Genomic DNA, 24,978 nt, shown 5'->3' on the forward strand with positions numbered 1-24,978 from the left:
TCAGGGAATAAGATTGTCATCAACTCCCACCTGCAATATTTTCACATCATCACAGTATTTTCAGATTAAATACTCGCACAGACAATAGAATTATGAGTCAAAGAAATATTAATTGGAAAAATTAGACAGAGTTTGTCACACTAATTGTTACAATAAATACTGACCAGTTTGTACGTTTCCCATTTACAGATATACAGGGGCTCCTTATTTTGCTGCAATTGCGAGCCTTAAAGTGGTAAGTACACGGCCAAGATTCTTAGAGTTGAAGAATGCTATTTATAGATGCATTTTTTTTAAAAAAAAACCTCATAGTTTATGTTCAATCTGTATACTTGGTACACATATACTCACTGTTTATATTGGGTCTGTATACTTGGTACACATATACTCACTGTTTATATTGGGTCTGTATACTTGGTACACATATACTCACTGTTTATATTGGGTCTGTATACCTGGTACACATATACTCACTGTTTATATTGGGTCTGTATACTTGGTACACATATACTCACTGTTTATATTGGGTCTGTATACTTGGTACACATATACTCACTGTTTATATTGGGTCTGTATACCTGGTACACATATACTCACTGTTTATATTGGGTCTGTATACTTGGTACACATATACTCACTGTTTATATTGGGTCTGTATACTTGGTACACATATACTCACTGTTTATATTGGGTCTGTATACTTGGTACACATATACTCACTGTTTATATTGGGTCTGTATACCTGGTACACATATACTCACTGTTTATATTGGGTCTGTATACTTGGTACACATATACTCACTGTTTATATTGGGTCTGTATACTTGGTACACATATACTCACTGTTTATATTGGGTCTGTATACTTGGTACACATATACTCACTGTTTATATTGGGTCTGTATACTTGGTACACATATACTCACTGTTTATATTGGGTCTGTATACCTGGTACACATATACTCACTGTTTATATTGGGTCTGTATACTTGGTACACATATACTCACTGTTTATATTGGGTCTGTATACTTGGTACACATATACTCACTGTTTATATTGGGTCTGTATACTTGGTGTACACATGTACTCACTGTTTACAGCAGCACTCTTGGATATTGATGGTAAAATAGAGTCTGTTGGGTTTAATCGACTTGCCTCTTCAATGAAGAAGTCTCTCTGGAACATTGGTGCTCGTGTCGCTAATTGTAGATATTCAGAGCTCGGGACTGTAGCTGTGAAGAGCAGCACTTTGTCAGGGAACCTGTTCAGTGGCTGTAACTTTGTGTTTAACACATTGCGTTGCGTCTGTTCGCTGTGGAATTCAAACTAAAGATAGAAAGAACTTGGATTTATTCAGAGAAAAGGACCCTGAAAGCTGGTTAGATTGTTGTAAAAACCCAACTGGTTCACTGATGCCCTTCAGGGAAGAGGAATTGCCCCCCGACCTGGTCTGGGCCTACACGTGACTCCAGTCCCACATCATGTGGTTGAACCTTATTGTCCCCGGGGTGGGGGAGCAATAGATGCTGCCTGGCCAGCGTCACCCGCAGCTGGTTGGAGATTGAGTTGTGGTTCCCTGGCCTACGGGACAGATGAGAAAGATGCAGCCACTCGTGCCTGTTGTATTAATCTTTGTTTTGTCGTTCTAGGGTGCTGACCTCTCTCACGTGTTCTGCAGTGAAGATGCAGCTCCAGTTATTAAATCCTACAGCCCCAATGTCATTGTTCATCCGGTCTTGTAAGTTTGCTTCTGTTGTTTTGAGAGCTCAGGAACTCCAGGCCTGTTGAACAGACAGAACGAGGCACATCGCAGATCACGGAGCGGATATGATCAAAGTGTCTAAAATGATCAAAGAATGGGACAGAAGCAGACTGGTCCCAGTAGTTGAGGGTCTAGAGCGAGGGGGCCATCGATACAAGATTAAATGAAAGAGATTTAGAACAGAGAGTTGTGAGGCCATGAATTCACTCCCAGAGTTAGTGGTGAGCAGGAACGATGTGAACATTCAGGATTAGATTGGAGAGGTGGGTGAAGGAAAAGGGGTTTGAAGGGATATGAGAACAGGGCAGGTAAACGTGATGGGGACTATTTGCTCGTGTGGCGGTTAAACGCTGGCACGGACTGGATGGGCCGAATGGCCTGTTACCATGTTGTAATTTCTATATATTTCGGTGAGTCTTGTGCATTTCCCACCGTGCGTTAACTGAGACAGAAGGCAAGTCTGCGTACAAGTACCTAGACCGGCCCCACTGCAAACAGCCGGTGGAGGTGGGGGGCACTGATTTATCTCCCCTTCCTGCAAGGAGGCTTCTAGCCTGTGGCTCAGTGCACAGACTGACAACAGCCCCGCAGAATCCCGAGAACAGGAGCAGGCATTTGGCAGAATGTTGGTTTCGAACCAGCGACAAACTCGGTGAAGTAAATTACTGAACGTTTCATCAATGCACCGAGCGGCTCACACGAGAATTATTTAGAGTTGGATTCCTGAGGTTTTTAATGAAAGCGGGGAGTGCACTGTGTATTGATCTGTTTGTAAATCCAGGGTTTATTTTTGTAGAGACCGTTCCAGTGCTGTGGAGGATGTAGAGCAATGGTTACCTGCTCTTCATACACTGGTGATTGGACCAGGGTTAGGAAGAGATGAGAAGATACTGCAGAATACAAAGGTGAGGATTGTAGTTAAAAGTCGTCCTCACCAAAGGTCCCTGTTGTGGTGACGTGAATTACGAGCTGGTTTGTAAACGGGCGGGCAGCGGGGGGCTGGAATTCTTCTCCTCACGCTCTGCGGGGCTCGGAGCTGACGGGGGACGGGGGGCAGCTTCAGCCTCACAGTAACACATACTCGCTGTGATGTCAGCAGAAAGATTATTGCTGCTTTGCCAAAATAGACACTTTAAAAATTGGAAAATTTTAAAAACATTTCCCCACCTGCTAATTTAACATTTATTGGCCTAGAAATTGGGAGGAAACGCGCTGCCCGCCATATTGGTAAAGGCCCGAAATATCAGGGTGCGATGCCGATCACCGGAAACAGCTCCTTTGCTAATGGGCCGAATGCCTGTTGGAGGCCCCACTGCAAGATTGCTTTGCCCCTGAGGCAGCTCTCAGGCTGCCTGGAGACCTGGTTCTCCCGACAGGTGGTTCTTAAAAGGGACCTGCTGCAGAGCGTTTCAAATATACCTGAATATGGAGCCGGGAGGAGCGGGAGCGCCCCTCGCCCCTCTATCCCTGCGGCCCCCCCCTCCCCTCGCCCCTCCCCACGGCCCCCCCGCCCTGCGGCCCCCCCTCCCCTCGCCCCTCCCCACGCCCCCCCCATCCCCACGGCCCCCCTATCCCTGCGGCCCCCCCTCCCCTCCCCCCCTCCCCACGGCCCCCCCCTCCCCGCGGAGGCCCCCCGTCCCCCCCTGCAGCCCCCACATTCAAACAACGCGGACAATGACCCCCCCCCCCCCCCCGCTATCTGCCATAGGAACAGGAGGAGGCCATTCAGCCCCTCGAGCCTGTCCTGCCATTCAGTTAGATAATTACTGAGTTATATCTTAACTCCATTTACCCCCTTGGGTTCTGTAACCCTTAATCCCCTCACCCAACAAAAATCTATCGATCTCAGTTTTGAAATTTTCAATTGACCCCCAGCCTCAACAGCTTTTTGGGGGAGAGAGTTCCAGATTTCCACTCCCCTTTGTGTGAAGAAGTGCTTCCTGACATCACCCCTGAACGGCCTGGCTCTAATTTTAAGGTTCTGCCCCCTTGTTCTGGACTCCCCCCACCAGAGGAAATAGTTTCTCTCTATCTACCCTATCAAATCCTTTAATCATCTTAAACACCTCGATTAGATCACCACTTAATCTTCTGTACTCGAGGGAATACAAGCCCAGTCTGTGCAACCTGTCCCCATAATTTAACCCTTTTAGCCCCGGTATCATTCTGGTGAATCTGCGCTGCACCCCCTCCAAGGCCAATATATCCTTCCTGAGGTGCGGTGCCCAGAACTGAACACAGTCTCCAGATGTGGTCTGACCAGAACTCTGAACAGCTGGAACATAACTTCCACCCCTTTGTATCCCAGTCCCCTCGAGGTAAAGGCCAACATGACCCAGTCCCTCACTCACTCACTCACCTGAGAGCTGATGCCTGTGTCACAGGGGCCCAATCTCGATCCGTGTTCACCCCCACGAGCTGCCTCTCGCTGTCCACAGGTCACCCGTTTGATGGAACTGAGGCCCCAAGGCCCAAAATCAGGGGAACCTCGGGCCTCACCGTTCAGGCACTGTGGTCGTACCCTGCGTCCCCGGATTTCTAGGCCACTGTCTTTAATAGTTGAATATTAGGGGCTGTTCCATAATCCACAATTTCCGAAGACCCCCCCCCCCCCATCCCAGGGATTTCCCTCCCCCCCCCCCCCCCCCCCAAGGATTTCCCTCCCCCCCCCCCCCCACCCCAGGGATTTCCCCCCCCCCCACCCCAGGGATTTCCCCACCCCAGGGATTTCCCCCCCCGCCCAAGGATTTCCCCCCTCCCCCCCCCCACCCCAGGGATTTCCCTCCCCCCCCCCCACCCAGGGATTTCCCCCCTCCCCCCCCCACCCCAGGGATTTTCCCCCCTCAGCGAGAGCCACACTGTGGAATTCCCCTGTTCCACTTCCCCCCCCCCCCCCCCCCCCCGGTCTCCGTTCTGTTGCCGGAGGTTTCAAAATTAAAACAACTTGGATTTTCTGGAACGCCTCTAATTTAGGAAAATGTTTCAATTGAATCAAATCCGAGTCCGTTGATGCGAAACTTTAAACGTGGGATCCCCGCTCCACAAACAATTCAAAATTAATTCAAAAATCAAAAAGGCCATAAATATAAGATAGTCACCAATAAATCCAATCGGGAATTCAGGAGAAACTTCTTTCCCCAGAGAGTGGTGAGAATGTGGAACTCGCTCCCACAAGGAGTAGTTGAGGTGAACAGTATAGATGTATTTAAGGGGAAGCTGGATAAACACATGAGGGAGAAAGGAATAGAAGGATATGGTGATAGGGTGAGATGAAGTAGGGAGGGAGGAGGCTCGTGTGGAGCATAAACACCGGGATAGACCAGTTGGGCCGAATGGCCTGTTTCTGTGCTGTACATTCTATGTACTGTTGACGACCTGGAAAACCGACAGAGCCTCACCGGTTGGAGGACCACAATCTCATTCGTTGCCGGTGGTGTGGGCTCTGAATGCAATTTTCTTTCACGACAGGGAATAATGGAGAAGTGCCAGCTCCGTGGGATGCCCATTGTGATCGATGCTGTGAGTAAAACTTTCTGCTCAGATTTATACAGATCTCATTGTATTTTAAGCTCTGGGATTTCTCCTTTCTCTGAATGTCTCTGTCCGGTTTCTATCTCACCTGCACAAAGCTCACTGGTGAGTGCTGATAAAAGAAAGAAAGAAATTGTGTTTATATCAGGCCTTTCACAACCTCAGGACGTCCCAAAGCTCTTTACAGACAATGAAGGTACAGTTTGGTCACTGTTGTAATGTAGGAAACACGGCAGCCAATTTGCACACAGGACGATCCCCCACACAACAATGTGATAATGACCAGATCATTTGTTTCAGTGATGTTGGTTGAGGAATAAATATTGGCCCTGGACACCGGGGAGAACTCCCCCTGCTCTTCTTCAAAATAGTGGCCGTGGGATCTTTTAAATCCACCTGAGAGGGGCAGACGGGTCCTCTGTTTAATATCTCTTGCAAAAGACGGCACCTCCGACAGTGCGGCGCTCCCTCAGTACTGAACCTCCGACAGTGCAGCACTCCCTCAGTACTGACCCTCCGACAGTGCAGCGCTCCCTCAGAACTGACCCTCCGACAGTGCAGCGCTCCCTCGGTACTGACCCTCCGACAGTGCAGCGCTCCCTCAGTACTGACCCTCCGACAGTGCAGCGCTCCCTCAGTACTGACCCTCCGACAGTGCAGCGCTCCCTCAGTACTGACCCTCCGACAGTGCAGCGCTCCCTCAGTACTGACCCTCCGACAGTGCAGCGCTCCCTCAGTACTGACCCTCCGACAGTGCAGCGCTCCCTCAGTACTGACCCTCCGACAGTACAGCGCTCCCTCAGTACTGACCCTCCGACAGTGCAGCGCTCCCTCAGTACTGACCCTCCGACAGTGCAGCGCTCCCTCAGTACTGACCCTCCGACAGTGCAGCGCTCCCTCAGTACTGACCCTCCGACAGTGCAGCGCTCCCTCAGTACTGACCCTCCGACAGTGCAGCGCTCCCTCAGTACTGACCCTCCGACAGTGCAGCGCTCCCTCAGTACTGACCCTCCGACAGTGCAGCGCTCCCTCAGTACTGACCCTCCGACAGTGCAGCGCTCCCTCAGTACTGACCCTCCGACAGTGCAGCGCTCCCTCAGTACTGACCCTCCGACAGTGCAGCGCTCCCTCAGTACTGACCCTCCGACAGTGCAGCGCTCCCTCAGTACTGACCCTCCGACAGTGCAGCGCTCCCTCAGTACTGACCCTCCGACAGTGCAGCGCTCCCTCAGTACTGACCCTCCGACAGTGCAGCGCTCCCTCAGTACTGACCCTCCGACAGTGCAGCGCTCCCTCAGTACTGACCCTCCGACAGTGCAGCGCTCCCTCAGTACTGACCCTCCGACAGTGCAGCGCTCCCTCAGTACTGACCCTCCGACAGTGCAGCGCTCCCTCGGTACTGACCCTCCGACAGTGCAGCGCTCCCTCGGTACTGACCCTCCGACAGTGCAGCGCTCCCTCAGTACTGACCCTCCGACAGTGCAGCGCTCCCTCGGTACTGACCCTCCGACAGTGCAGCGCTCCCTCGGTACTGACCCTCCGACAGTGCAGCGCTCCCTCGGTACTGACCCTCCGACAGTGCAGCACTCCCTCAGTACTGACCCTCCGACAGTGCAGCGCTCCCTCGGTACTGACCCTCCGACAGTGCAGCGCTCCCTCGGTACTGACCCTCCGACAGTGCAGCGCTCCCTCGGTACTGACCCTCCGACAGTGCAGCACTCCCTCAGTACTGACCCTCCGACAGTGCAGCACTCCCTCAGTACTGACCCTCCGACAGTGCAGCGCTCCCTCAGAACTGACCCTCCGACAGTGCATCGCTCCCTCAGTACTGACCCTCCGACAGTGCAGCGCTCCCTCAGTACTGACCCTCCGACAGTGCAGCGCTCCCTCAGTACTGACCCTCCGACAGTGCAGCACTCCCTCAGTACTGACCCTCCGACAGTGCAGCACTCCCTCAGTACTGCACTGGGGGTGTCGGCCTGGATTTTGTGCTCGAGTCTCTGGAGTGGGACTTGAATCCACGACCTTCGGACTCAGAGGTGGGTCAGCTACCCACCGAGACAAGGCTGACCCTCTGGTTTTACGGTGTTTGATTTGTTTAGAGCACTGGCCTGTTATGTAAACCAAGGAATCCACACAGTTCTGGGCAACGTTTCACTTAATTCAAGTCACCGATCTCCACGCACCGTATCGACGGACGTGTGGGAGAGTGGAATTTTTTTTGAAGTTATAAGAAACTCGGAGGCGAAGCACTGATTGATTCTCCTTGTGCTGTGGGATCAATATTAGAGTTTCATTAACTGTACAGGGTGGATAAAGGGGAACCAGTGGACGTAGTGTATTTAGACTTCCAGAAGGCATTCGACAAGGTGCCACATAAAAGATTATTGCTCAAGATAAAGAATCACTGGATTGGGGGTAATATTCTGGCATGGGTGGAGGATTGGTTATCTAACAGGAAGCAGAGAGTTGGGATAAACGGTTCATTCTCGGACTGGCAACCAGTAGCCAGTGGTGTTCCGCAGGGGTCGGTGCTGGGTCCCCAACTCTTTACAATCTATATTAATGATTTGGAGGAGGGGACCAAGTGTAACATATCAAAGTTTTCAGATGATACAAAGATGGGAGGGAAAGTAGAGAGTGAGGAGGACATAAAAAACCGACAAGGGGATATAGACAGGCTGGGTGAGTGGGCAGAGATTTGGCAGATGCAATACAATATTGGAAAATGTGAGGTTATGCACTTTGGCAGGAAAAATCAGAGAGCAAGTTATTATCTTAATGGCGAGAGACTGGAAAGTACTGCAGTACAAAGGGATCTGGGGGTCCTAGTGCAAGAAGATCAAAAAGTTAGTTTGCAGGTGCAGCAGGTGATCAAGAAGGCCAACGGAATGTTGGCTTTTATTGCTCGGGGGATAGAATATAAAAACAGGGAGGTATTGCTGCAGTTATATAAGGTATTGGTGAGACCGCACCTGGAATACTGCATACAGTTTTGGTGTCCATACTTAAGAAAAGACATACTTGCTCTCGAGGCAGTACAAAGAAGGTTCACTCAGTTAATCCCGGGGATGAGGGGGCGGACATATGAGGAGAGGTTGAGTAGATTGGGACTCTACTCGTTGGAGTTCAGAAGAATGAGAGGTGATCTTATTGAAACATATAAGATTGTGAAGGGGCTTGATCGGGTGGATGCAGTAAGGGTGTATCCAAGGATGGGTGAAACTAGAACTAGGGGGCATAATCTTAGAATAAGGGGCTGCTCTTTCAAAACTGAGATGAGGAGAAACTTCTTCACTCAGAGGGTGGTAGGTCTGTGGAATTTGCTGCCCCAGGAAGCTGTGGAAGCTACATCATTAAATAAATTAAAAACAGAAATCAACAGTTTCCTAGAAGTAAAGGGAATTAGGGGTTATGGGGAGCGGGCAGGAAATTGGACATGAATTTAGATTTGAGGTTAGGATCAGATCAGCCATGATCTTATTGAATGGTGGAGCAGGCTCGAGGGGCCGATTGGCCAACTCCTGCTCCTATTTCTTATGTTCTTATGTTTGGCCCCTTTCCCTTTTCAGGATGGATTATGGATCGTTACCCACGAGCCATCTGTGATCCAGGGATATACCAAAGCCATTCTCACTCCAAATGTCGTCGAGTTCTCCAGACTCTACAAGGCGGTGGTGAGTCTTTGAGATGGATGATTGACTGTCGACTTTAATCAGCATTGTGCTCAGTTGGAACTTGTTGGGTGCATTTACCTTTGCTGACAGTTTAATGAAGCATGTCGATGACATCATGTGGCGTGGTTAGAACCATAGACAAGATACAGCACAGAAGGGGGACATTCGGCCCATCGTGTCCGCGCCGGCTCGAAGAACAACCAGGTGCCCATTCTAATCTCACCTTCCAGCACCCGGTCCGTAGCCCTGCAGCTTACAGCACTTTAGGTGCAGGTCCAGGTACTTTTTAAAAGAGTTGAGGGTCCCTGCCTCTTGCACCAATTCGGGCAGTGAATTCCATACACCCACCACCCTCTGGGTAAAAAAGTTTTTCCTCATGTCCCCTCTAATCCTTCCGCCAATCAGCTTAAATCTCTGTCCTCTAGTTCTTGAACTCTCCGCTAGGGGAAACAGGTACTTCCTGTCCACTCTATCTGGGCCCCTCATAATTTTGTACACCTCAATCAAGTCTCCCCTCAGCCTCCTCTGCTCCAAGGAAAACAACCCCAGCCTATCCAATCTCTCCTCGTAGCTGCAATTTTCAAGCCCTGGCAACATTCTTGTAAATCTTCTCTGCACTCTCTCCAGAGCAATTACATCCTTCCTGTAATGTGGTGACCAGAACTGCGCACAATACTCCATGGTTGCCATGGTGACTTTTGATCTGAGCTGGCAGATACAGAGATTGCAATAGTTAACTTGCACTTGGCTTTGAGAGGTCGTTGGCACTGCCTCGTGCCTTTTGCTAAAATAAATTTAAACAAGAGAAACTGTTTCCAGTGGCAGGAGGGTTGGTAACCAGAGGACACAGATTTACGGTAATTGGTAAAAGAACCGGGGGAGATGAGGAGAATTTATTTACGCAGCGAGTTGTTATGATCAGGAATGCGCTGCCTGAAAGGGCGGTGGAAGCAGATTCAATAATAACTTTCAAGGCAATAGTTAGGATGTGAGGGCAGAAGAGATTTACTCGAATGGTTCCAGGGATGAGGGACTTCAGTTACGTGGACAGACTGGAGAAGCTGGGGTTGTTCTCCTTAGAGCAGAGAAGGTTGAGAGGAGATTTGATAGAAGTGTTCAAAATCATGACAGGTTTAGATAAAGTAAATAAAGAGAAACTGTTCCCATTGGTGGAAGGGCCGAGAACCAGAGGATCAGATTTAAGGTGATTGGCAAAAGAACCAAAGGCGACCTGAGGAAAACCATTTTTAAACAGCGGTTCTGATCTGGAATGCGCCGCGTGAAAGAGTGGTGGAGGTAGATTCAATCATAGAAATTAGGAGCAGGAGCCTGCTCCGCCATTCAACATGATCATGGCTGATCCTCAATCTCAATACCATATTCCCGCTCTCTCCCCATACCCCTTGATGCTTTTTGTGTCTAGATGGCTTACAGAAAGGAATTGGATAAATATTTGAAGGGAAAAAATTTGCAGGGCTACAGGGAAAGAGCGGGGGAATGGGACTAATGGGATTGCTCTTACAAAGAGCCAGCACGGGCTCAATGGGCCAAACGGCCTCCTGTGTTGTAAGATCCTAAGATGCTTTGCGCTCTGTTCTTTATAAGCACTCCGTATTGACGTGGATTCTGTGTGTCCCAGCTGAAGGGCCCTGTGGATGTGAGTGATCATGAGGGAATGTTGCTTCAACTCAGCCAGGCACTGGGGAACGTGACTATCGTTCAGAAGGGACAGAAAGATCTCATTTCAGACGGAGCCACAGGTGAGCTTTACTAACGTAAGCATTGTCACAGAAACAATTCCTTCTGGCTCGATCAATGGCTTTCCAGCTCCTTTGTTGTTTTGTGCAGTGACCCTCGACCCTCCGAGATCTCTGCGCTCCTCCAATTCTGGCCTCTTGCCCATCCCCGATTCCCATCGCTCCACCATTGGCGGCCGTGCCTTCAGCTGCCTCGGCCCTAAGCTCTGGAATTCCCTCCCTAAACCTCTCCGCCTCTCTCTCCTCCTTTAAGACACTCCTTAAAATCTACCTCTTTGACCAAGCTTTTGGTCACCTGTCCTAATATCTCCTTATGTGGCTCGGCGTCAAATTCTGTCTGATAATCGCTCCTGTGAAGCGCCTTGGGACATTTTACTACGTTAGAGGCGCTATATAAATGCATGTTATTGTTGCTGAAAGCATCTGAGAGACTTTTCTAAATCATGAACGTAAATAAAAGAGACCCTTAGATGTAAATGTGTTTAATTTACCTTGGAAATCCTATTGGGCTGGAGAGTGACTGGAAAATGTTAATTTTTTTTGTCATGTTTCTATTTGATAGGGGGGGGGGGAATTTCTGATAATCAGCTTTTTATTTTCTAAAGGGTTTAATTTTGGATCATTTCCAACAGTTCCAAGCCCCTCTCAGCTCCTGCTTCCTGTCCAAATATAAAGCTGGGTTTAGTTTGTTTGACAGTAACGGGTGCAGTCAGAGGCTCTGTCCATTAAACGCTGGCGGTGGCTCGCACTTAACGTCTCCGCTAATTCAACAAGATTTTCCAGCGTGGGAGCGAGAAGCAGACTGAACAAGCTGGGAATTAGCACAGAGCAGTGGAGTGGTTGTTCAGATTGCACAGCGTCTCTCCCCGTGCATCGCTGGCGTTTACACCCCTCTTGCACACCAATAACCAAGGAAGTAAAGTGGCCGCAACATCAAAAAACACTCGTTTAATTTTCATTTTACCAACAAACGGACAAAAAGAGGTTAAAGTTCACACGCTGTGTGAAAAGAAGTATTGAGATCACATGTCTAGTGACAGGGTCTATTCCTTATTGTTTATTTACTGATCAGAAATACAATTAGCCACATCTGGATTCCCAATTAGCCACATGTGGCTAGTGTACTGAACAACACTGGTCTGCGCAGGACAGGGAAAGACTTGCGTTTATACAGCACTTTACACGACCTCAACGCATCCCAAATCACTTCACAGCCAATGAAGTACTTTTTGAAGTGTAGTCACTGTTGTAATGTAGGAAATGCAGCAGCCACTTTGCACACAGCAAGATCCCACAAACAGCAATGTGATAATGACCAGATAATCTGTTTTTAGGCGATAGTTCAGGGATAAATATTGACCAGGATACCAGTGAGAGCTCCCTTGCTCTTCTTCGAATAGTGGCCATGGGATCTTTTATGTCCACCTGAGAGGGCAAACTGAGCCTCGGTTTTACGTCTTATCCGAAAGATGGCACCTCTGACAGTGCAGCGTTCCCTCAGCACTGACCCTCCGACAGTGCAGCGCTCCCTCAGCACTGACCCTCCGACAGTGCAGCGCTCCCTCAGCACTGACCCTCCGACAGTGCAGCGCTCCCTCAGCACTGACCCTCCGACAGTGCAGCGCTCCCTCAGTACTGACCCTCCGACAGTGCGGCGCTCCCTCAGCACCGACCCTCCGACAGTGCAGCGCTCCCTCAGTACTGACCCTCCGACAGTGCAGCGCTCCCTCAGCACTGACCCTCCGACAGTGCAGCGCTCCCTCAGTACTGACCCTCCGACAGTGCAGCGCTCCCTCAGCACTGACCCTCCGACAGTGCAGCGCTCCCTCAGCACTGACCCTCCGACAGTGCAGCGCTCCCTCAGCACTGACCCTCCGACAGTGCAGCGCTCCCTCAGCACTGACCCTCCGACAGTGCAGCGCTCCCTCAGCACTGACCCTCCGACAGTGCAGCGCTCCCTCAGTACTGACCCTCCGACAGTGCAGCGCTCCCTCAGCACTGACCCTCCTACGGTCCCCTGGAGTGGGGAAGGGAGAACAGCTGAGTTGTGTGTTTGTTGTGAGCTGGTTTGGTCTGTTTGTCGCAGCCATGCCCCGAGCAGGGATTGATTGTTCACTTCCGCACTCCCAGGAAGCTGTTCAACCTGGGCAGGCTGCTTGCGTCCATTGAGGTAACGGAAGCTCCGTCTCACACAGTCTGCTATCTGTCGATGTTTGAGATCCAGTGGGGCAGTGAGCAGAGCAATAGGAACCTGATTGAATCACGGGGTGAAAACTGCATTCTGTTCATTCATATATTTCATGTAAAATAAAGCAGTATTTGGTTCACAATTGACCCTGTCTCACTAAAGTGCTTTTCAGTCTGCCTTTCATCAGATAGAAGTACACCTGGCAGAACGTGCAAGATGATATTATCCGGTGTATGTACCAAAGGGTCATCTTATTACAATCTACGTTTAACTAAATATTGTCTGGTAAAAGGGCACCCAGTTCACGGGGACGCAGGGTTTGTTTACAGGCGTGACCGATTGGGAACGTAACATTTAAAGAATGTTTCAGGCACTGATGTAATGAGCTTAATACAAATAATTAATAACAGTATCGAGTGATACAAGTTCTTTTGAATGATTACAACGGAGAAAGGTTTTTAATCTGTTCAAAGTTCATTAGTAAGCGGATAATTTAGTAAGTGTTTCTGGATAAGATTAAGGCTAACGGAGCACCTGTTTCTCTTGGTTTAGTACTTGTGTGCACACAGGAAGGGAGTGGTCGGAGGTGTGGGGGTCAGGGAGACCTGCTGTCCGGAGCCCTCGGGGTCCTGGTGCATTGGGCTTTCGTCGCTGGGATGGAGAAAACAGATGGGTAAGAATGGCATCGGTCTCTGATAAATGGAAACTCATTTGGAGATTTGTTATTTCTGCTGGTAACAAAACCTTAGCTGGTTACACAGGAGCGAGCCTTTGGATTAGTGGTAGCATTCCAGTCTGAGTCAGAAAGTTCAGGGTTCGAACCGGAGCTCCGGACGGTCCTGGGGAGGGGTGGAGGCCGCAGCCCCGGTTCGGTCATTCAGCGGGATCCTCATGTCCAGTGGGTGTGGGTCCCTCCACTCATCATATGGGTTGTGGGAGCCCATAAACCTGCTGTAAAAGACTAACCCCCCTGTGGACTGGCATAAAGATGGTTACAGCCATGAAAGGAGCCTTCATGTCGAGGCCCATCAGACTGTTAATCAGCCTGTGAATACTCCCACTACAAAATCAACCACCTGGTTACACTGGATGGTTACGGTTAACGTGCCCTGACCTGATTACACTGGATGGTTACGGTTAACGTGCCCTGACCTGGTTACACTGGATGGTTACGGTTAACGTGCCCTTCTAAAATGTGGATTTGTCTGTTTCGAGTAGAGGGTAAATTTAAGTGTAACCAAATACCCATCTTGTGCCCTGGGCAGAATTCATTACTACTGAGAAGCGACTTTTAAAAATGTATTTATTTATATTTCTCCCATTGTGTATTCCCTATTCCACTGCCCCAGCCTCTGCATCAATTTCCCAGCTGAGATTCTGCGAGATGGCACCTCCCTAATCCTCGGTCACTGCTTCTCCCTAACTGGCCGTGAGAAAGTGTGAGGGGCCAGTGTGAAATCAGCTCCTCTCCCCCTCCCTCGCACTCGATAACCTCCTGGCTTGGTTTCCAGTGCCTCTCTGTGGCTGAAATGGAGAACTGGGAAATCGGGAGAACGAAGGTGCATTTTCACATCCTGTAATCCCGTGCCACACTGTCAGTGGTGAATCGGAGATGCAGAGTGTAAACGAGCACTGGTTTGAGGGAGATCGTTTTTGCTGATTTCTGCTTAGATGCATTTCAGATAGTGTCTCGGAGCCTTTCACGCAGCAGCTCATCACTCTCTCTGTTCCCCCCAGGTTAAATCCTACACTTGTAGCTGCGTTCGGAGCTTGTGCCCTGACACGGCAGTGCAACTACCAGGCTTTTCAGAAATACCGGCGGTCAATGAGTACATCAGACATGATTGCAGAGATTAGTACAGCTTTTAACAAACTCTTCGAGACCTGAACTGGGGGCTCAGCTGTTGGAAGGGAACCGGGTGCTGAATATTGTACTGAAAGGCCAGAATTAAGGTGGTCTGTGCTGGCTCCTCCGCACACACTTCCCATTAAGTAACTGGGCAGAGTTTCTGATTTGTTTTTTCCCAAAAAATGTATAAATCCAGCCAGACAGCTGCAGTTGAAAAGTTGGAATTGGCAGTTACGATGAGCTGAATTTCTATGATTCTAACCTTATGAATAAATACACCAAAGTAATGGGAATATTTTAACTAATGTAAGTGGGAATGACAATTGCTGGTATGGGGAGCATGGAGAGTCCAATATTGTAAAACCCCCCTGCCCCGGCTAAAAGTTACAATGCATTGGCCTTATTTTGTTGGATGAGTTGGTAAAGTTTTGAGTGAAGTTAATTTCAATGCGCGGTCTAAATAAAACCGACAAATGTAAATCAGGTTGTTGATGCTTTGTATTAAACGGATGACATCTGCAATAATGGCATCTAAATCTCATTGCTTTTGTAAACGGTGCAGTTTAAAGCAAACACTGCACAGACAAACCAAGGAACTTGAAAAATTGAGTGTTTTTTTCCCTCTGGAACAGAAAAAGTTGAGGGAGGGGAATGAGAAGTTTACAAAATTGAGAGGTTTTGAGAAATGGAGAAAGATTGTTCCCACTGGTCGGTGAATCAGTAACAAGGGGCACAGACTGAGGATTATCACCAGAAAAACAAGGGGGGTAGTTAGAAGAAATAGGAGCAGGAGTAGGCCACACGGCCCCTCGAGCCTGCTCCGCCATTCAATCAGATCATGGCTGATCTTCGACATCAACTCCACTTTCCCGCCTTATCCCCATATCCCTTGATTCCCCTAGAGTCCAAAAATCTATCACTCTCAGCCTTGAATATACTCAATGACTCAGCACCACAGCCCTCTGGGGTAGAGAATTCCAAAGATTCAGAACCCTCAGTGAAGAAATTTCTGGGTCATTCTCAGGTTGGCGAGCTGTAACTAGTGGGGTACCGCAAGGATCGGGGCTTGGGCCTCAGCTATTTACAATCTATATTAATGACTTAGATGAAGGGATTGCGTGTAATGTATCCAAGTTTGCTGACAATACAAAGCTAGGTGGGAAAGTAAGCTGTGAGGAGGACAATAATGGCAGAGTCCAGCACGTGAATGCAAAAGACACGGCTGAAGCGTTTGCAACCATCTTCAGCCAGAAGTGCCGAGTGGATGATCCATCTCGGCCTCCTCCCGCTAGCCCCACCATCACAGAAGCCAGTCTTCAGCCAATTAGATTCACACCACGTAATATCAAGAAACGGCTGAGTTCTCCTGGTATCTGAGAGCCAAGGCTCCTCTCTCCTCTTCCCTCATCCCCACCTTCCCTTCCCTCACTTCCTCCATCCCCCCCACCTCCCCTTTCCCCCCCTCACCGCCCCCACTCCTCCCCCTGCCCTCCAGAAACAGATTAACTGGTCACTGTCGCTTACTGGACCTCGACATACAGCCACTGGGCAAATGTGGCAGCTGATTGAGAGGCGGTTTGAGCTGTCTTGAGGACGTGATATGGTGCTCTCCTGGCCGGCCTCCCATCTTGCACCCTCCATAAACTTGAGCTCATCCAAAACTCTGCTCCCCGTATCCTAACTCGCACCAAGTCGCGCTCACCCATCACCCCGTGTGCTCGCTGGACCTACATTGGCTCCAGGTCCGGGAACACCTCGATTTTAAAATTCTTATCCTTGTTTTCAAATCCCTCCATGGCCCTCGCCCCCTCCCTATCTCTGTAACCTCCTCCAGCCCTACGACCCTCCAATTCTGGCCTCTTGCGCATCCCCGATTTTCATCGCTCCACCATTGGCGGCCGTGCCTTCAGCTGCCTGGGCCCTAAGCTCTGGAATTCCCTCCCTGAACCTCTCCGCCTCTCTCTCCTCCTTTAAGTCACTCCTTAAAACCTACCTCTTTGACCAAGCTTTTGGTCACCTGCCCTAATATCTCCTTATGTGGCTCGGTGTCAAATTTTTGTTTGATAATCGCTCCTGTGAAGCGCCCTGGGACGTTTTACTACGTTAAAGGCGCTATATAAATGCAGCACTTCCTCTTCAAAACCGTTCACAACTTGTTGAATTCTCCAAGAATCAATGTTTTTTTTATTTATGACATTTCATAAGTAGGAAATATACAGCAATCAATGAAAAAGGTATTAACTAGCTAACTATAATCCAGTTCGATTACTATGATTTTTAATTCAGTGTTGAAGATCATGATTCATCCTTGGGCTGGAACGACCTAGGTCACAAATATAAAATAGTCGCTAATAAATCCAATCGGGAATTCAGGAGAAACTTCTTTACCCAGAGAGTGGTGAGAATGTGGAACTCACTCCCACAAGGAGTAGTTGAGGCGAATAGTGTGGATGGATTTTAGCGGAAGCTCGATAAACACATGAGGGAGAAAGGAATAGAAGGATATGCTGATAGTGTGAGATGAAGAGGGGAGGGAGGAGGCTCGTGTGGAGCATAAACACCGGGATAGACCAGTGGGGCCGAATGGCCTGTTTCTGTGCTGTACACTCGATGTAACTCAATGAAACCTGCACTTGGTGTAACTCTGATTGACAGGAGATGTGCTAACTGCTAGGACAAAGACCAGCAAAACTTAACCCAAGGAGGTCAGCCGTGCCAGTGCAGGCTGGGACTATAACTGTGAACTTGAGCGCTCTGGCTCACAGTCGAAGCTGACTGCGGTCAGGAATGGTGGGACTCCTCCAATGTGTGTGCTCAATGAACAATTTAACCCAAAGGTAAGATGTATTTCTCTCTGACTATCCACGGGTCGCCCAATAACTCAGTGCTTGAACCTGTCTGAAGGTGAAGGGACTGCAATGCAAGGCTGGCTGTGGATGATCAGGCTTCACGTTTGTTTTCATCGGCGAGTTGTTCTGCCAGCTCCCAAGATGAAGTCGCCCCTCGATCCTGTAAGAAGCAAAAGAATAGTTGGTTCGCACACGCTTTCTGGGGAACTGTGACACAATGATGCAAAGTTTATTCTGTACCCTGCAAACACCATTGTTTGAAACTCCTCACTATAAATCTACACCGGCAATAGACTTCAGGCTTTCTCCAGCACTCGGCCCTCAGTCTCTGCTGCTTGGAGTGGGTAGATCCCAGGACTGACCTCTGAGCCGATGGTGATGTTTAGTCCCCAGTGTCCCCTGTCAATTCAGACAACCGAAAATAGAAAATGTGATGGATTATAAGGGATAGCAATTAATATTAAGGGAGAAGTTCTAGGTGATCGGAGAGTGTGGTCACTTGATCAGGAGCGCAAGAAACTAGAGTAGTTGAAGATAGAAAGAAAGACTTGCATTTATATAGCGCCTTTCACAACCTCAGGACGGCCCAAAGTGCTTTACAGCCAATGAAGTACTTTTGAAGTGTGGTCACTGTTGTAATGTAGGAAATGCAGCAGCCAATTTGCGCACAGCAAGATCCCACAAACAGCAGTGTGATAATGACCAGATATTCTGTTTCAGTGATGTTGGTTGAGGGATAAATATTGGCCAGGACACCGGGGAGAACTCCCCTGCTCTTCTTTGAAATAGTGTCATGGGATCTTTTACGTCCACTTGAGGGCAAACTGGGCCTCGGTTTAACGTCTCATCCGAAAGACGGCACCTCCGACAGTGCAGCACTCCCTCAGTACTGCACTGCGAATGTCAGCCTGGATTGTGGGCTCAAATCTCGGGAGTGGGACTTGAACTCACGACCTTCGGACTCTGAGGCGAGAGTGTGGATCATTTTGTGGCCTCACAAGTGTCAGGAAGATGTGGTGGGCAGTGGAAGTCAAATGTCCCGCGCTGTTCAACCAGCGAGCAGCTCACTGTTCACTCGACGTGCTGTACAGCTGTGCAGAACGCAGAATGGGGAAAGGCCGAGAGATTATCAACGTGACTGAGTGGGTCACAAAGCCAACAGTTGTTGGCCTTTAATGGGGTCTGCGGCAGGATTGGAGAGTAAATGCGGCCGTGAGATACAAGACTGCTGAGTGCGCAGAGACTGCGGATCTGGACGGGGTCCGTGTTACACGTTTCACCCACCTGAAGAAAGTCGGGGGGGGGGGGGGTGGGGAGGGGGGTCACTGCCGTTTCACACGGAGGATTCGTTAAGTCGGCTCTGAGTGCAGCAGAGATATGCAGAGCAGTTGCTTTAAAAACATAACATTTAAAAGTAAAGTATATTCATGCAAGTTAAAAAAGCATTAAGATGAAAGGTGGTTAAATGCTAATGAACTAAGCTTTGATGTTGTTTCTCTAAAGACCATAAACAATAAGAATGTGTTAAGTCGTCTTGTTAGTTGGTAAACATCTCACACCCATTGTGTTGGGAGGTCTCTGGTCCCGAGTGCTCAGAAGGGCTGGTCAGGTAGACCTTGACTTTTACCTGTGATCATAGGGTGTAAAAACAGAGACACAGACAGACACAGCAGTCAATCAGGTCTTGAAACTGCAAGGACAAGCTTTGGCTAGTGTCAGATGGAGAATGCAGGATGGTGATTAGGAGTTATTTTATTAATTTAAGCAACACGACCTACTATTCTGGGGAAGTGTAGCATCTTCATTATTTTGAATTATGCTGCGAAGACAAGTTGTGCTGATTGAACTAAGTGAATCTCATCATAACTGATAAACTGCTTTATTTCACAGCAAGTAAACATGCAGAGTAACGGTTTGTGAAAACACTTTGTCTTCCTTTTACAAAGTGTTTTCACAATCTGTTTACATAAAGATTAAAATAGTACACATGTAGCAATGTGCAAAAGACACAAATATCCAGGTTAGATCACAAGGGAGTATTATTATTATACCCCAAGGGTTGTATGATTGTAGTTAGATACAGAGCAGTACAGGCACACCCCGAAATGTAAGGTGGAGCGGTGACATGGAGCAACTAGCACTGCTGTATCGAAGAGAATATCTAAAGCAAGATCCATGTAACAGTGATGTTATCAATCTGTTTAGCAATAATAGCCGATCTTAATTTATAGTGAGCAGTTTTCATGAGAGAATAGAGGTGAATGTCAACAGTTCGAATTTTAACCTGATTTTGAAGGGAATAATGACATTTATTAAGGATGGGTTTCTGATTGTGTGTAAAGGTGGCCGATGCATCATTGCCCTAGTGAAGGAGAGCGTAGATCGGGCAACAAAATGTGGTCTATTTGACAGCCTTTATTCCGATTTAATGTTCTTAAAACAAATATATATTTTGATAAGCAATATTGATTGAATATACCTTATTGTCTCCATTACTGGTATGTTTTGTAGAGTTACACATCATCTTTAAATGACAGAGATCCTCAGCTTCGGAGAAACTGCTCTATACTCAGGCAACTCTGGAAATCTCTCAACAGCCAATTCTGAAGAATTGGCATTTCTATCTTCATATCTGTGCAATTGCCCTAACACCAACCTGAATTACACTGGGGGTTTAAAGCAGAATGGTTTAACATAGGGATATTGTTACTAACTCACATTAGATTCAAATACAAATTTTGACAGCATTATATATAAAAAACACCTTGCAAAGTTAAGTGCATCTGTGCAAAATAAAAATTTTTGTTTGATTTTCTGTTTGACTGCTGAACTTTAGGAGAGCAATCTGAAGTCACTAGCTGATTAAAGCTGCTTCCTGCAGCCCGATTTTAAAAAAATAAGTAGTTAATGCATTCTTAATTTTCTAAACTGTGTGCAAATTACTTTTTATGGAGTTATTCTACATTTGGTTCCATTGATTATTATTGAAGGGAAATCACATATAAGATAGAAAAAGGCAGTTGCTTCTCAAAATTAATGCAACTTTCTATGAATAATAAAGCTTTTCTGAAAGGGATCCATTTTCCCAGTCACACTAAAGTCAAATACATCTAAGCATTTACTCCCCTGACCTGGTCATTAGCAAGAACCTACAGGAAGTCTGTATGTAGTGCTGGAAAGCCCCGTTTCATTAAGGATATTCAGTGGCACTGCAGGATGCAACACAGCAACTCAGTGGTGCAATTCCTAATTTGGGCAGCAGAGGACAGACACAGCCTGCGAGGCACACGAGTAAGTTCAGTGCAAGTCCTCGATAGTTGGGCCTTTCTGGGACATAATGTTGGAAGTAATGTAAAGTATGCTATAGTACGAAACCAGTGTGCAACATACGCTGTTGGTCCCCTGCTATAAGAGCCTATGCACTGTGTATTATAGTACATTGTGGCCCGTTAATCAAAGTACAACATAAAGGCTTTGTACATCGTATTGCATGCAAAATATCGCTGAACAATGTACCACAACTAAACCCTTTATCACCCGGCCATCTTAGAGTCATTTTGGTGCATTTAAAGAGATATTCCAACGCAAGCTGTTGTAGGAACATAGGAACAGGAAGAGGCCATTCAGCCCCTCGAGCCTGTCCCGCCATTCAATTAGATCATGGCTGATCTGTATTTTAACTCCATTTACCTGCTTTGGTTCCATAACCCTTAATACCCTCACCCAACAAAAATCTATCAATCTCAGTTTTGAAATTTTCAATTGACCCCCAGCCTCAGCAGCTTTTTTGGGGGAGAGAGTTCCAGATTTCCACTCCCCTTTGTGTGAAGAAGTGCTTCCTGACATCACCCCTGAACGGCCTGGCTCTAATTTTAAGGTTATGCCCCCTTGTTCTGGACTCCCCCCCACCAGAGGAAATAGTTTCTCTCTATCGACCCTATCAAATCCTTTAATCATCTTAAACACCTCGAGGGAATACAAGCCTAGTCTGTGCAACCTGTCCTCATAATTTAACCCTTTTGTCATCCACTTCAGTTATAGGATGACTTTTTTCTTTCTGGCTTCATCCTCTCCTCGAGAATATCATTGATGGGAAAAGTGGAACGGGGCAAGTGTGTGTAGAAGTTACACCCTGACAGTATACGACAGGCCCAATCACCCAGCAGGTCCTTTACCTCCTTTTCCAAATGTTTCTCTGATGTGACTCTTCTCCCACTAACCTTTATATTTATTCCTATGGCGCTGAGATCATGACGGAGTGAGTCGCAGGCCTGCAGGAGAGGCTGCCGCTCCCTCATCAGCCGGCTCCTCTTCTCCCTCAGTTGCTCCTTGGCCAGCTCTTCACCCTCAGTTGACCCTAGCTCCCGGTCATTCACCGCCAGAGCATAGTTCCTCACTTCCTGCCGAAAACCTACCAGCTGGTCAGTGACACTGCGGAGAGCAGCTGACGATCGGTCTGCAGCCGCTACCTGCAAAAGGAACAAAAGAAATCTCTGTAGAAGCAAACAAAATGCCAGGCCGAGAAAAGGAATAGCAAGGCTACCCAACGCTCTATACATGGGCAGCTTAACTTCTAATCCCTGCTTTCATTAATAAACACAGGGATTCATTAGCTACGATTGCTAGTCGAGGAAAAGGGAAACACCAAAACTGACCACAGAATCTAAAGAGGCCATTTGGCCCATCCTGCCTATGCTGGAGCTAGCTCTTCAACTAGGTGTGTAAACTCTGTTACCATTTTCCTTACCCTCGTATCCTTTTATATTCTTGCTTTTCAGATACTGATCCAATTCCCCTGTAAATTATGCGGTCTGGTGTTTTTTCCTATGGCTGAGTGTGAAGCCTCTGGTGTCTGGTGTTTTATCCTATGGCTGAGTGTGAGAAGTCTCTGCGGTCTGGTGTTTTATCCTATGGCTGTGAGAGAAGTCTCTGCGGTCTGGTGTTTTATCCTATGGCTGAGTGTGAGAAGTCTCTGCGATCTGGTGTTTTAGACTCCCTTACACTCGCTCTTTTATACAGGTCTCACCTTTCTTTGTCTTCTGTACGACTATCCTCCAATTTCTAGTTGTCTTTCATTCATTGTTTCTATAACTCTTTATTCCTCTTATATGCTTTATGTACATAACCAAACCAGTAGGATACAAGTTGTGACAGATGGTGTGATGCTTCGGTCAGACTGCGTCTCGAGAGCTGTGTGTTCTGGTCCCTGAGACAATCCAGCTTTGATAAAATTGAGCAGTTTGATCGGTTGTTAATTGGTAACTTTTTGTTGCTTAAGGCGGGTAGATGGAGTTAAGATACAGATCAGCCATGACCTAACTGAATGGAGGAACAGGCTCGAGGGGCTGAATGGCCTCCTCCTGTTCCTATGTTCCTAACTTCTGTCTGATGAATTGAACAAAGTTGTGATTGACAAAACGTGACCAGTCAACATGGTTAATGTAGCAGATATGAGTTATTTGACCACCTCAGTGTTTTATCCTATGGCTGAGTGTGTGAAGTCTCTGCGGTCTGGTGATTTATCCTATGGCTGAGTGTGAGAAGTCTCTGCGGTCTGGTGTTTTATCCTATGGCTGAGTGTGAGAAGTCTCTGCGGTCTGGTGATTTAGCCAATGGCTGAGTGTGAGAAGCCTCTGCGGTCTGGTGATTTATCCTATGGCTGAGTGTGAGAAGCCTCTGCGGTCTGGTGATTTAGCCTATGGCTGAGTGTGAGAAGCCTCTGCGGTCTGGTGTTTTAGCCTATGGCTGAGTGTGAGAAGCCTCTGCGGTCTGGTGCGGACAGATGTGCTCCAGATGCTAAGCTTTTTAAACTCCACGTAACAAGGAAGTTGTAGGATAAAATGAGAAGATTTATTTATGAATGTAACTGAGTTGAGTAAGGGCACCGGGTTATTAAAGTACTCAGTCAGTCCTTTGCCCCTCACTTTAATCCATGAACTATGATATGAGAGATAGGAATAGTGTTGCACAAAGTGCATTCTGGGGCAGACAGGATAACGTTAGCTCAGTTCTCTGAAAACGCCAGTGAACGAGTCTCCTTCACTCTGGCTGTGTCTAGGCTCTTTCTGATCCCTGTACACTCCTGTCACTGCCCTTCTCACACTCGCTGTCCAAGTCTCCTTTCCCTTGCTTTCTGAAATAAAGAGATATTGGGGCAGGTGACCAAAAGCTTGGTCAAAGAGGTAGGTTTTAAGGGACGTCTTAAAGGAGGAGAGAGAGGCGGAGAGGTTTAGGGAGGGAATTCCAGAGCTTAGGGCCCAGGCAGCTGAAGGCACGGCCGCCAATGGTGGAGCGATGGAAATCGGGGATGCGCAAGAGGCCAGAATTGGAGGAGCGCAGAGATCTGGGAGGGTTGTAGGGCTGGAGGAGGTTACAGAGATAGGGAGGGGGTGAGGCCATGGAGGGATTTGAAAACAAGGATGAGAATTTTAAAATTGAGGCGTTGCCGGACCGGAAGCCGATGTCGGTCAGGGAACACAGGGTGAACGGGACTTGGTGCGAGTTAGGATACGGAAAGCAGAACTCTAACTATGAGAAGTCATGAAGATTTACCCCAAAAAAGCAAAATTTCTCAAAACTTTTTTTTCCCCCAAAATAGCTTTTTGCTTGCCATTTCTTTCTCACAAACCCAAATATCTCAGGCACAAAGTAACATTTCTAACATACGAAAGGTAAAAATTACATGTTTCACAATAACAAGATTAAATATCTAGAAAATCATCCTTTCTGTGAATACCTTCCTCATTAACAAGTCTGAGGTTGGGAAGTAGGGGGAAAATTCCCACCACACATCAATATGATTCTTTCAGGACTGCACCTGTCTTTCCTCAGGCTTATAACAGTTTTATGCACTTATTTAGTTTCAAAATAACTTAAATACAAACTGGACCATGAATTTCAGAACCTTTTTACATTTCATAGGAAAACCATTTTCAAGTGCTAATTTTTTTTTAAAGAAAAAATAAATGAGAATAATTAGAGCACACATGCTTTATTTTGCTTATATTATTTCAAAAGCAATCATTAAACAATGATTTATTTATTTTTCTCAGTGAAAAGCTTGAGGAGTATCTTTCCTTGAGCTACAATACTATTCATGTGTTTGTTTTTCCAAATGATTTGAACACAAGCTGGAGGAAGAGCTCCAAATACTTGGAGGTAAAAGTTATTTTTAAATTGAGAATTGCTTGTGGTGAGGGACCCGCCAACAAACAGGGACCAGGGGAGCAATTCGAGCTTCTGTACGTTATTTTGTTTAAACCGAGAATTCAAAAAATGATTGTTTACAGAAAGATTAATTTATGCTAAATATTTCTTTATCCAATGGCAGTGGATAAGGGACACTCCAGTCACTTTTCCAGGAGC

The 24,978-nt window shown here is 47.4% G+C and overlaps 2 protein-coding genes across 2 annotated transcripts in view; one reads left to right on the top strand and one right to left on the bottom strand.

Annotated features, from left to right (window-relative positions):
- Positions 1 to 15,289, top strand: part of naxd (NAD(P)HX dehydratase) — a 38,586-nt gene extending 23,297 nt beyond the window's left edge. Inside the window, exons 3-10 of the mRNA XM_067986723.1 lie at positions 190 to 235; positions 1,650 to 1,738; positions 2,559 to 2,667; positions 5,231 to 5,281; positions 8,866 to 8,970; positions 10,610 to 10,730; positions 13,468 to 13,588; positions 14,653 to 15,289. Coding sequence (XP_067842824.1) covers positions 190 to 235; positions 1,650 to 1,738; positions 2,559 to 2,667; positions 5,231 to 5,281; positions 8,866 to 8,970; positions 10,610 to 10,730; positions 13,468 to 13,588; positions 14,653 to 14,803 — 793 coding nt within the window. The 3' untranslated portion in view covers positions 14,804 to 15,289. The remainder of the gene's footprint in view (positions 1 to 189; positions 236 to 1,649; positions 1,739 to 2,558; positions 2,668 to 5,230; positions 5,282 to 8,865; positions 8,971 to 10,609; positions 10,731 to 13,467; positions 13,589 to 14,652) is intronic.
- Positions 15,290 to 16,917: 1,628 nt separating this feature from the next.
- The window catches only part of cars2 (cysteinyl-tRNA synthetase 2, mitochondrial), a 57,321-nt gene continuing 49,260 nt past the window's right edge, over positions 16,918 to 24,978 (bottom strand). Inside the window, 2 exon segments of the mRNA XM_067986643.1 lie at positions 16,918 to 17,773; positions 21,834 to 22,082. Coding sequence (XP_067842744.1) covers positions 17,705 to 17,773; positions 21,834 to 22,082 — 318 coding nt within the window. The 3' untranslated portion in view covers positions 16,918 to 17,704.

The sequence above is a fragment of the Heptranchias perlo genome, chromosome 6, assembly GCF_035084215.1.
Source record: "Heptranchias perlo isolate sHepPer1 chromosome 6, sHepPer1.hap1, whole genome shotgun sequence".
In the NCBI taxonomy this organism is placed as follows: Eukaryota; Metazoa; Chordata; class Chondrichthyes; order Hexanchiformes; family Hexanchidae; genus Heptranchias; species Heptranchias perlo.